Here is a 13,709-nt window from a genome sequence, read left to right as displayed (position 1 = left end):
GGCGATCGCGAGGCATCGTTGCTACTGGTACTACATGCATACGTTAACTGTTCGGACGCAACACTGTCACGTTTAGGGATACTTGCCATGCTTGGTTCAGTTGTTACCTTGGGCTGCAAACGTGAAGGGTAGTCTGCAAAAAGCGACGCTACTGCATCCTTCGTAAGCCGACGCTTCTTATATTCTATGAAACCTTCGCGTCGTAAGCGACGGCTGCATATTCTAGTGTAGTTTGAAAATGTATTAGGAGACCAATTATCCCGCCTAATTACTGCAAGCCACCTCTACCGAACACCAACGGCAGCTAGAATTTCATGGAACGACAGCCGTACAGTGTATTAAGGCGAAATCCTTAGATGCCTCATCAAACGCGAGAATTGACCGTCGGCGGCGTCAGAACGAGTGATGCAAAAAATAATTACGTGATGACGTCATCATATGACGTCACAGATCATACAATTTTGTGACATCGTCGTGACGTCGTCATATTACATCTTGGGTTGGTCAAAATGGGCAGATCACGGAGGCAGTGCATGCCTCCGCTGATGTGCAGAAAGCTTGCACTGCCTCCGATCCTTGAGGCTGTAAGAAAACCCCGTTATAGGCGCAGAACTGCCTCGGAGGGAGGCAGGGAGTGTTCAATACATTGACTAGAAAGAAACGAAGCAGATGGCTTTCGCCTTTCAGTCGTTTAGATGAATGCATAAGGGACCCTGTCAGATTTTTTTCTTTATCAATAAAGGGAAATAAAAAAAAGGTAATCGTGATTTCTTTCAGTTCCATTTGCAGAGTGGAACACAACAGTATGACATACTAAGGCATTGGGGCGGATGCAATAGCCTGAAATAGAAAATAAAACGCGAATACTATCAAACTCGATTGCAAGCATCGAACCGCCAGCACGGCCTGACAGACTGCCTGCGGAATACGTACAGCGGGAATGGAAAGACACGCGAACATGCGGCATCTGCATTCTTTGCTGTTTCGCATCTATTTTCAAGTGGTTATAGCGTGGATGACTGATGAGAACACGACGTCATCTATGACACAATAGGACCATCTAGCATCTTTTTATTGCCACCACGGTTAGAGCGTAGTGAAAACAGCGCGCCGCTATGTTCGCGTTTCTTTCCATCCCCCTGCACCCGTGAAAGCCTGCAAGAAGCACAAATGCAATTTTTTTTTTAATTTCGAGAGTTTGTCCAACGTCATACATAGTTAAATATGCAGATAGAGGCCGGCTTCCGCTATGTACATCAACAATGCTCTATGGTGGGGCCCATAGAGCCACAAATCATAATCTGGTGGTCTTGTCGGATGAAGGCCCACTGTTCTCAGGTAGCGCCGCAATTAAACTTGGATGCATGCACGAATTCGTGAGCTTCGTGATACGCGCGGCCGTTCAGCGCCAGCTTCCCTTAGTCTTAGTGTGCCTCGATGCGTGCGCCCCCCTCACAAAACGCGCAACAAAACGCGCATCAAGGCACCCTATTAGTCTACTTGCACAGCGCCACCACGCGGCAGCGGCGAGTGGACGCGGAGCGCGCGCTCGACGGCCCGAGGAGAGCGTTCGCCCAGGCACTGAAAAATAGTGGAGGCACTGGCCCAACAGACGTGCAATGCGCAAAATTTCAATCTAAGGTCCAGAAACCGGATCGAATTACAATCTGGCAATTCATGCGTTAACATCAATGTTTTATGCCCCTTTGAAATATGGACAGCCCATTCACGACACGTTGAGCAAGACCTGCGGGGTACACTCAAGCATGATGAAAAAATCGTCCACATAAATAAAAGACCTTCAGTACACTAAAGCAAGAGAGGCAACTAGACACGGTTGTGCTGATATGTGCCAATACCAAATTGCTGAGTACTGGGGCAATACATGATCTGATACAGATCCCACCTTTCTGGAGAAGGATGTCGTTATTCCATGTCATATAACAAGAAAGCTCTAGATGCGATCAATGGTATTTTCTTCCGTCCCAGCGGTGTTTGCTTATCCCGTGCAAAGGCTGACGTTAATGAAGAAGTTTTTCAAAAGGCTTTATCAGGGTCAGTTAGCCCAAAAAATTTACAAGAGCAAAGGTTCTAGTATGGAGGTCTTTCTTGTAGTGAAAACCCACAATATCAGTTGCCCATTTCGCGTGATTGTTTTGGAGAATCGCACCTGGCAGAAGGTATTGGCAAAGTTTTTACAAGAAAAGTTGAATTTGCTCACGATAGATAACCCTTTTGTTATCACGAATCTCGTTCCGGTGGTAAAATTTCTGACCAATGACTCTGGCAAGCCATTCAGTGCCTTTTCACTCAATATCAAAGATTTGTACTATTCTCTTCTCCAAGCTAGAATATTCACCTGCACTGAAGAATGCATAGACCAATTCGGGGCGGTAACATTTCAAAACGCTGCAGGTGTGCGTGCCGCTGGTTTTCTTGCGTTGTTTTCTATGTACATAAAATGGAGCGAAGAAATCGTTGTCCAGCAAGATGCGATCTGCATCGGATCGTTAATTGCCCCTGTGCTCGGCAATTTGGTATTGGCACTGCTTAGGTACAGACGACGGAGGTACGAAATAGATTGCTTGAAAAAGGGTGAAGCAGAAGAGAAGACAGAGAAGCGCCAGCAATGTGCGCACCAGCAATGTACGCACCAACTAGCCCAGAAACAAGTCCTTTTGGTATAGGCTCATTTCTGTAGAAACTTGTCTAGTTGCCTTTCTGGTTTTAGTGTACTAAAGGTCTTTCGTTATGTTGACGATTTTTTCATCATGCCCCGGAGAGTTCTTGCTCAACGTATCGCGGATGTGCTGTCCATTTTTCAAACGTGTATGAAACCATTGATGTTAACGCATGAATTGCCAGAGTGTAATTCAATGCGGTTTCTAGACCTTAGGTTGAAATTTTGTGCTTGTGGGGCATATGAGCCAAGGGGATCAAAATCGGCATTACCCTTTTCAGCAGATTCGAAACCACTCAAAAGAGGCATTGGGCGGCTATGTTGCATGAATGCGCTCACTAAGTCGTGTAGTCGGGCAATTCAAACTAGTTCCAGTGAGCAGTCCATTCGCCTTTTAAATTATGGCTATCCCATGCTCTTGCTTTCCTCTGTCTCACAAGGAATTTTTAGGTGTAAAAAGCAAGGTCTATGGGGCTCACAACCTCAAGTACAACAAGTAGTGCATATGAAGAATCTGGCTGTCATCCTGTACATTCATACCGTTTCGCATAACATTAAAATGACAGCTGAACGAGCGGCCATGTATGTGGTGTTCCTTGACCCGAAGACGCTTTCTGCACGTTGCAGTATGAACCATGCTTCGGGAAATGGAAACAATGCTTGCAAGGCTAACCACTGAAAAATCTTCATTTGTTGTATGCAAGGTGTGGTATGCCATTTACCATTAACTTGTGGCAAAAGGCATACTGGGCAATATAGGCGGTGTATCAATAACCAGTTCAGACAGCATCATAATCATGTACAAACGAAACTGGATGAACACCTTGCCATCCACTGTGAGGCATGTGCCTGTGAGCCCCAGTTTCAGAATTGCCGCCTAATCGGGGAAAGTTCGCATACAGTTTCCAGGGAAATTGTCGAGGCAGCAGCGATTGACCGCTGGGATGAGCAATGCATAGGCGTGGTACCGATAGCACTCACCGAGAAAGAGTTGAACTATCTCAGCAGAGCACGTGTCGATAACGGCTAATGGCTAGCCTTCATCTTATTCTGGTTTATTATTTGTTTCTGTTGTTGTTTCCGTGTTGTTTTCTTCATCTGTGCGGCATATATATGTGCGTTTCTCAAGAAAATAAACTGGTTGTAAGTCATAGCCTTGTAGGTCCTTCTTCTTTAGGAAAAATGCAGCGCAATATGACACAAGGACGAGAAGGGAGGACACAACACGTATTGTGTCCTCCCTTCTCGTTCTTGTGTCATTTTGCGCTGAATTTTTCCTAATGTCTTGCTAACAAGGCCGAATTTCTCTCCTTGTCCTTCTTATCGTCCTCTTCTCGGTAGTTGCGCTGTAGATCTCCACGCATCACCTGCTCGCCCAAATTTTCAGGTTACTACATGTGCTTTTGATAATTGTGAAAGCACCTCAATGCAGCAATGCAATCTCAAAATAACTGCCTCGTATGAGCACTCACTGGGATACATTGCGATCACATATCATTCTTCACTTGGTAGCGCAAAGTGATACTCCAATGAGTCTAGTTAATGTGATTTCAACAATTCATTGTTTCATATTAAGTCATATTCATGCTGCCATGGTATCTAATATCACTAGAATAAATATTTGTTGGTATTATTGTGTACGTATGGATCCACACTTGCAGGACGTTTACAATACAGACGTTTCTCTCGTATTTGTAGCACGGTTACATTTTCTCGGCTTCTCAAAATGGCCTGCCCTTGGCCCCTGGCTTTCCGGGAGTCAAGATGGGCAGCAAACACTTCTTGTAATGTAACATCATTGTCAAATACCTGCCTGGCCCTACTGCTGCTCTCTATACAATAACAGGCCAGACAGGCCCAACGCGCCCATGAATCTACATCTAGAGCTCAGTAACTAAATACGGACCCCATGTAAGCATTAATCAAGACCAAGTAATTTGTAATAACTGTATTGAAAACGCGCATTCGTGCAAGCATTTTCGCATCACTGTTATCGTAGTTAATCAAAGCGGACATTGCGCCAGTTGGTGATACATGATCGATGTAACTACGCGATGGAGAACACAGACGACAAGTAGGCGGGGACAAGCGCAGACTATCAACTGAAGGTTTATTGATCACATACCACATATAGATGACTAAAACAGGAAAAAGAAAAAGTTGGCTTTTAACAAACAATGAAAAATAGTTTGTGTGAACACCGATCTGCCTGTGTGCACACAAACGGATAGCTACACAGCAGCTTTCTGCATACCATGCCTTGGCGTGCCATGGTCAGGTCGCCTGGATCGTGTAGTTTCGTGCACAACGGTATAAAGCGCTGCGATCACCGTGGATTTGCGAAAATTGCGATCCTTTTTGCACGAGATGTTGGAGTGCTGACAGACTCCAAGTCCGCGCTACAAAGACTGCATCGTGGCCTACCTCAAGAAAAGCGCACAAAGCAATCTCTGGCGATGATTAAACACCCTATTGGCAAGAGCTTTAATGTAAAGTTTCAGTGGATCCCATCCGACGTTGGCATTGACATGTCCGCAATTCGCATGCCCTTGCATGCGAAGTGCGCACATGTGTTCCAAAAGTAAGAGCTCGAAGACTTACTAGAACAGCAAAGATGTCATAGGTAAATATTTCAAGGCGATCTACAAGTTTCCACGCCAGTCATGTGTAACCGATGGATTTTCTCGAGGACAAGCGACGCTGTTGTACCACATAAGAACCGGCTCCGCATGCACTCCGGCTTGGTCATTCAAGACTGGGCGATGCACTTCCCTGTTTTGCGCCGTCTGTGGTGACATCGGGGAAATTGAACATCTTATTTGGCTTTGCCCGCAGTTTGATGTGGAAAGAGCAGCATACAAAAAGGTTGTCATAGGCACCAGACATTTCAAGACGTCATTTTTCCTGAAGGCCCACGGCTACGAGGAGGAGCGTACAACGAATTTTGTTGGTCTTCCTGCAAAACAATGGGCTGTCCAACGCGTTGGACACCTACAATTACGTGACAGACACCTACAATTCAGGAGATGCTCAGGCGGAACAATCGCCGGCCATGCAGGCCAGGCTAACCCCGCCTGCTGCAACATCCCAACCACCACCACCACCACCACCTAGGTTCATTGGTCATGCACGCCATTTGCGAGGAACTGTAGATTTTTATCTAGGAGAGCAATCGATGGTTTGCTGACGAAGTTGTCAGGTTCTCGCGCCATTCTCTCGGCTTCAATGATCATACGTATACGATCGTCTTTGTGTTTATGCATTACAGCTGCGCTTTCGAACGGCACATGGCAACCACATCTGCTGACATGCTGAGCCAAGAAACGCTCGTTGTCATTGCGTACATGACATGCGTGCTCACGCAGGTGCTCATTTAGGCATCTCCCAGTCTGCCCGATGTAATACGCACCACATGATACATGTGGTGCGGCCCCGTCTACTTGTCGTCCGCGTTCTCTACCGCGCATTTACATAGATAAAGTTATCGTAGTGTCGCGGCAGCGTTTTTCATGTCTCTCAATTTTCCTCCATCTTCTAAGGCAAGATGTGTTAAAGATTTGTATAAGCCTTGCACTTGCCGTGAGGACGACTAATAATCACCCTAAGTAAAATTTCTCGCGTTGGCAGCATTACCTGTGTGCTGAACTAAATATAGGAAAAACGTTGACTAAGTGCCTCCTCTGAAGAAATTGTAAATTGTTAGCCCTATTATCGCCTTGCAGTATAGCTCACCCGTGTTAAAATAAGGTTGAATCAGCGAAGCCAATCTTAAAGAAACTCTTTCCTTGATTGGTGACTTGGTTAAAGCTAGTCGTCGAGTGTCACACACTGGAATAGTGTTATGGTTGAATTGTACTCATCACAGAAAAGGAATAACCCATTGCAACCACGAACCGTGACCAAAGACTGGGTCAATAAAGTCATTGAGAACTTACTGAAACACACTAAATTAGTCGTACAATAATTTCCTCCAAACTATTACTAATATACTGAAGGTATTAACTAGTGCCAGCTGGCCTGGACATTTACTTCGTTTATTTATTCTGCTACATACTCCTGGCCGACTATGGAGGCCTTAGGCAGAAGCGGGGGCATAAATACACAACACAACACAAGCTTGAAATAATGATTAGCGTTGTACATCAAGTGAAAAAAAAAAGAAAAAGAAACGTTAAGTCACATTCTGCGAAGAAATGACATTGGTAAAATATACAAACTACGTTAGGGGACAAATTTTATGACAGTCAGTACCCACATACATAGTACAGAAAGGCGCAAAATAAAAATTATACCATTTACTCGAACACAGCAAAATGATAATCGATAGCAAGCGGGTACATGACGTAACATAACGCTTCAAGCGTAGTGAGGCCTACGGAACTGCATTTCTGGTCACTTGCATAAACGGATGAATGTTGGGACGTTCTACAGCATCAGAAGATAAGGCATTCTACTAGGCTATTGTGCGAGGAAAGAAAGAGTACATAAAAGTGTTTGTTCTGCGCTCCCTGTAGAATGTATCCATCATACATTGTGCATCTTCCTAGGCAGTTACCGATTAAAATTATTGTCATTCATATTTCTGGGTTTCTTTTTTGAAGCATAATCAGCCCTACTGAAAACTCACCCAATGTGCACACTGGGTGGCAGAGTCTTAAGTTACGAATATTTTGAACACAAGGATGTAGTTGCACTGCTGCAATGATCGCGTATCTGCCATTTGTAAAGTGCAGCGTCTTCCAGAAGAAGGGCAAGAAAGAAAGAATCTCTTTCGCGCCAATAAAGTAACAGAGTGGCGAGTGTTACTGTACCGTCGCAGCGTCGCAAACGATTACGCTAACTTTTATTACAAGCAAATATAATGAGCCGTTATTTCATCGACGAAACAAGCGAAACCACGAGACAATTTGTGGCAATTGTGGCAAGTGGTCATGTACGTCCTCTTAGAATACTAAGTTTATGTCAAACTCAATACTATAAGCTGCGTTACCTTCGACCCTCTTGATGATGATACGTGCAGAACGCTCGCTCGCGCCAAGGAGAAGTCTTCTTCGTCTTGTTCTTCCACCGCCTTGATGATGATACGTGCGGAGCACTTAAGGGGCTAGGGCTGCCGTACGCTGCCTTAGCTTGGCGTAACGCAGGCAAAACCACGTGTGCTGGCACGCGCTAGCGCGTTCAGGCCTGTGTAAGGGACTGGGTAAGACTTTGTGGCCTTTCCCCCTTACACTCTCTCAGCAATCCCGTGATGGCGTCGGGGAACGAGATTTCTTTCACGAATCTCTCTATCTCTCTCTCTGCAGACGCGCGATGAACCCGCGTGGTGTGCTCCAACAAGAGTTCGGGACGAGTAACAGCAACAGTAACTACAGTGAATTCATGGTGTGCTCCACATGCAAGGACGCGTTAACATCGGGCAACGTGCCCATGATGAACGGAACTTTAAGTCGACCCATGCGCTCCTTCGCATCCCCGCATGGTTCCCTTCCGGGGGAGATGGTGTTTTCAAGTAACAACCTAAGCGCGTTACAACATCGTCACAAATACACGCGCGGGTGAGCATGGTAACTACAGGTTTTCCCGCTCACTTTAATCCAAGTGCCAGCTAAAATAATCCGCACGCCACAGAAATAATCTGAGTGCCAAACTATTTAATCCATGTGCCAAACATTTAATCCCAGCGCCAACATATTTAATCCAAGCACTACCACAAATAGGCCGCGTGCCAGTGAGTTTAATCCAAATGCCGCCATGTTTAATCCAATCGCCAGCATCTTTAATTCAAGTGCTAGTCAGTTTAATCCATACACAAGAAACAGACGGTTTGCCAATTTATATAGTCTAAATGTCGGAACAAGGTAAACATGCAGCGACAGGAATATTTATTTTTTGCCAATGCATGGTCGCGCTTAGGAAATAAGGTACTACGGTATTTTGCCCAAACTTTTTGGTGTCATTTATCTTAGAATTCAAAAAGCAGTGCGGTTTAATTATGTATGTTCGGGTACTAAATGTATACGCTCAATATAAGCACGTGGTAAAAGTTTAAGTATCGAGACAGTTTATGCTTCACCGCTACTGCAGAATTTTGGGTAATCACGTACTCCGCTGATCGCATCTGGGAGAGATTCACGTTGTCTGCTAGCAGACGGCACTAAGTCTACGTTTCCGCAAAAGCGTTCGCAGTCGTCTGCTTGGCTCAGTGAGAGCAATGGTGACTTACAGACGATATTCACCCATTCCTGAAGTCAAAGAATAACCATTTAAAACAAGTAACCATGCATTTATTTGGGCTTATATGCAATTAAGTTTTATGTAAAAGCGTCAAAGGAGATGGCCTTTTTCATGTAACAGATGACGATGTGTTCCTAAAGCGTTGCCGCCTGTAACACGCGTGTTTTCAGAGGGAAATATTTCCAGACGAGAAGAAAGCTTTGCTTGAAGTCATGGCTGGACGCAAGCGAGGGCCACGTTTCAAAGATCCACATGAACCTCGTCGAAAAAACAGCAGGGTGTCAGTGCTCGACAGAGCGAGGATTGTGGACGTCTACAGGCGTGGTGGCGACCTATAGCCACTGGCGGAGGCCCTGGGCATCAACATAAAAACAGCAAGATCGATTGCAGCTACCGACAGACAAACATCATTGCGGGGTGGCGGTTCTAAAAAAAGTTTGGAGATGACGTCGTGAGTGCTTTGAGGCGAATTGTCGACGAAAACTGTACATTTACTCTAAGGCAGATAAAGACGGCCCTGGAGGAAGAAATGCCTGGAGTGACGATCAGCACAAGCACAGTTGGATCGCTTCCTGGGTGCCCACAGCTACTCGGTGAAGCTGGTGACACAGAGGCCCGCAGACCGCAACCGTGACGACGTCAAGCACAGCCGTAAGCTGTATGCCCAGTGGCTGCAGTCCGATGGACCACGTATGTGCCGGTTCTACTTGGACGAGACAAACTACAATATCTGGTGTTCCAGGAATTTTGGCAGGGCAGCTAAAGGGCAACCAGCTGTCCACACGACCACGACGACAAAAGGAGCCAATTTGAACATCATGGCATGTATGTCAGCAAATGGCGTTATTCACTGGACTGCAGTGGACAGAGTTCATTGGGCTGTTTTCGACGATTTCCTCAGCGATGTTTCGGCTTGTGTGGAAAGCGAGGAGCCAAACACAGAAGCTGTGTTCATTTTTGATGGCGCACCTGCTCATGCTCGGGCAGAACAGGCAGCTTTGGCTAACTCAATGCACTCTATCAAGCACCTGCCAGCGTGCAGTCCCTTCTTCAACCCAATAGAAGAAGTTTTCTCGAAATTCAAGTCGCACGTGAAGGCCTACCTAAGCGAACGTCCTGATTTAGTGCTGGCGACACCGCAAGGTATGACGAAAAAGGAGCACAGGCGTTCTTTGCTGCTGGACGCAGCTCGGCACTCCATGCAGCAGATACAGTGCGTAGACTGCGCGGCCTTTGACCGGCACAATTTTTCTTTTGTGCCTGCAGCATTGCGTGAAGATGACTTGTGAACGTCCGTTTCCAAGCCCTAGGAGACAGCGCTATTCTAATAAATACATATTATAACCTATGCTTATGTTCCATTTCTCGAGTGATCTGGAGTGTGCAAAAATATTGTTCACTTTCGTTTTACCTATAATCCCATTTTGCCCCTTCTCATTGACTAAATTATATATATATATATATATATATATATATATATATATATATATATATATATATATATATATATATATATATATATATATATATATATGTTTGTGTGTGCACACATTAGATATACAAAATTGATCTAATAAATTTATCATTTCGCTGACATCCGTAAGATTCAAATGCTCGGTGAGATGCATAATGCAGCGCGGAAAAACGAGTATAAAGTAAAGGGAAGGAGCAAGGACCACCGCTCGTCAGTGTGCCTCATGTTTTCTCTGCGTATGTTTTCTCGCACTGCGTTAAATATGTCACCGTGCGAACTCGGCCAACAGTTAATACTGTTCAAATCACTGGACACATTTTGTTTTAAGAAAAAGATAAAAACTAACACGGATATAAAATATAACTTCCGTTTTCCACATATCGTAATCAGCAGTCTATGTTTTAGTACACTGCAGAACAAGAAGCTCTTGGAATTACCTCCAATTCGCCCTGCCCTGCGCAAGCCTGAGAATTTCTGAATTCCGTACTACATTTCACCCATTTCCGCCCTCGGCTAGGTATTCCACATCTTGGTAGCCATTGCGTCACTTTAACTGAGCATAGATTGTCTTTCCTTCGCATTACACGACCTGTCCTGGAGCTGCTGCTCTTTTGTGTGCCAAAACCAAAATCCAATTATGAGCTCTAGTGAGTAAAACTTAATTTTGCTGAACTACAAAATATTCGTTAAGATGTTTGTAATGAGCGGCACGCAGATGCCTTTCTTCCGTTCCCACTAATATGGTCGCACTCGTGCCAAACATTGCCCCATAAAATGATGCATAGCAAAGTATAAGCCCTCCAAACACAGCTGAAGCAAACTATGACAGTAAGTTTTTTGTCCCGTGAATAATAGCACCGAATACAAATATTAGTGCAGTCTTCAGCTTTCGGGCTATCGTATTTCATATTGTAACAACTGTATTTCAATTGCACTGCTGTTTTCATGCCCCGTATTACTGTGTATTGTGTACAGATTAAAGTGACTGGCACTTGAATTAAAGTTGTTGGCGCTTGGATTAAACATAGTGGCACTTGGATTAAACTCACTGGCACGCGGCCTAATCGTGCTGGCGCTTGAATTAAATATGTTGGTGCTAGGATTAAATGTTTGGCACATGGATTAAATAGTATGGCACTCAGATTATTTCAGTGGCGTAGGGATTATTTTAGCTGGCACTTGGATTAAAGTGAGTGGGAAAACCTGTAGTTCTGCACACTAACTGTGTCACAAAGGTTGCAAACAAATGACCGCGAGGCAAGACATGAACTAATGTATACATCCCTGAACGACACCGGGTTAAAGGTCGTACAAGAGTGTATTACCGCACCGAAAAGCTGTCAAGCGAATGAGATGAACCAAAACAAATCAGCAAGAGCGACCGATGGTAACAATATGCGCAACAAAGGTGGCAGAACATGATAATAGACAATAAACCGAAGCAATAGTGAAGGCAGCGAACAAAAACGTAAAAGTTCTGAAGTACCATGGATATTTCAGTTATGAAGCATTTATTATTTTGTTCTTTATGTTTCTTTTTATTTTCATTTTTACATCTTAAAGATCAGTGTGACCTTGAGGGTTATGTTATGTGACTCGAGGTTATGCGACCTCGAGGGTTACATAGAGCTTGAACGCGGAAAGTTCTTTGTATTTTTTCTGTGTTTCTCTCTTTAGTTTTTGCGTATGCCTCTTGTGGGACCATTTACATTGTAAATACTATGACATGAAAAATAAAAAAATTTACTTCCATGTGCGCCGAGTGCTAATATTGAATGCCGTGTCCCAATACTCAGGTTCCTAAAGTCGCTGCACTAAGAATTTGATAATTAATAATAATAATTGTTGGGGTTTTACGCCGCAGAACCACCATACGATTATGAGGCACGCAGTAGTGAAGGGCTGCGGAATTTCGTACCGTCTGGTGCACTTAACATGCACGTAAATCTAGGTGATCGGGCCTCTAGCATTACGCCTCCATCGAAATGCGGCCGCCGCGGCGGGGATTCGACCTCGTGACGTCCGGGTCAGCAGTCGAGCACCAAACCAATAGACCACCGCGGCGGGTCAGAATATTATAATTGAAAACATTGTTGTTATTCGAACTAATGTAAGGCTGTGCAATTTCGCATGGGGAAAATAAACAATAATTTATACAAAACAGTTCTCCATCCATCTGCGACGATATAAGAGAAGCCATGGATGAATTTTGTCATGACTGGATTGGCATATTTTGCTATTGGGCTTGATTTTTTTTCGTTGAATAGATAAGTCTTCTGCGGATTCCTGTTTAATTTCTGCAAGTGTAATGTGTAGCCTAATAAGAATTATTCAGACGTACGCTTCATGCAGGTGTTAAACTGCAAGAACCTCGCACTCAATATTACGTATACCATCTGCCTTTTCGAAGAATCAACCTCAAGGCACGTATTTGCTCTTGCAGTCAAATTCACTCTATAGGAATAATATCGAGGGTGCAGTGCCAAGCAGGGAAAATGAACACGGAAGAGACGAGGACGAGCGCTTTTCCAATTAGCCCAATACACTAATCTTTTTCTGCTGAATATACAAAAGGAAGGACGGATGTATTTCAGGTTTCCTAAACCAACGCCACCACCTTTCGACCACTGGGTGTCGCTGATTCCCGACGCAGCAGCCATCTCCATCGTGCAATTTGTGTCAGCATTTTCAATAGCTAAACTGTTCGGCCGGAAGCAGCGCCTCAAGGCGGACGCAAGCCAGGTATGTCTTCTCTATACTGGCAGTCAGGAGGAGTGTGCATATTGTAATAGGCGAGATAAAATGCTTGCGGATATCATTTGCAATGAGCGTGCATAGACCATTGGGTAACTTCGGATGCAGCTGTTGTTGGCATTCATTAAGGCGAAAGCCCTAAGTGCCTCATCACTGGCTGGCCACGGCGCGTGCTAGACAAACCCACGTCGCCGCAATTAAAAATAAGAGAAATAAAAATCAAGGTTCGAGCCGCAATCTAACCTAGGTAATCTGTGTGAGAGTAAAGTATTTTACCAGAGAGCCACGCCAGTACATGAAACCGCCTTTAAAAAAGTCATTCTTCAATCGTCATATCGGCTAAGGAATCACGTTGTCAGATGTAATATTGCGTGCGAGATTCTTAGAGTCGCAACAGGCGCCGCGCCATGTGGAGTGCCTAAAAAACGGGTTTTTGAAAACTACCAACCCATTACAAACTGCTGAGCTATATTTCATCATCATCAGCAGAAGCTGCAGCATCAACAAAAGCGTTCGCGTCACTGCTCCTAAAGTCGCATGACTTATTGAAACTGGTAAGGGCACCAA

General features: G+C 44.6%; 1 protein-coding gene across 1 annotated transcript in view; it reads left to right on the top strand.

Moving 5' to 3' along the window:
* Positions 1-13,709, top strand: part of LOC119375472 (sulfate transporter) — a 115,054-nt gene that overhangs the window by 52,372 nt on the left and 48,973 nt on the right. Inside the window, exons 7-9 of the mRNA XM_049411273.1 lie at positions 9,501-9,604; positions 9,902-10,127; positions 12,983-13,130. Of these exons, the coding sequence (XP_049267230.1) occupies positions 9,501-9,604; positions 9,902-10,127; positions 12,983-13,130 (478 nt within the window). The remainder of the gene's footprint in view (positions 1-9,500; positions 9,605-9,901; positions 10,128-12,982; positions 13,131-13,709) is intronic.

The sequence above is a fragment of the Rhipicephalus sanguineus genome, chromosome 11, assembly GCF_013339695.2.
Source record: "Rhipicephalus sanguineus isolate Rsan-2018 chromosome 11, BIME_Rsan_1.4, whole genome shotgun sequence".
In the NCBI taxonomy this organism is placed as follows: Eukaryota; Metazoa; Arthropoda; class Arachnida; order Ixodida; family Ixodidae; genus Rhipicephalus; species Rhipicephalus sanguineus.
This window is presented reverse-complemented; position numbering and strand designations above follow the sequence as displayed.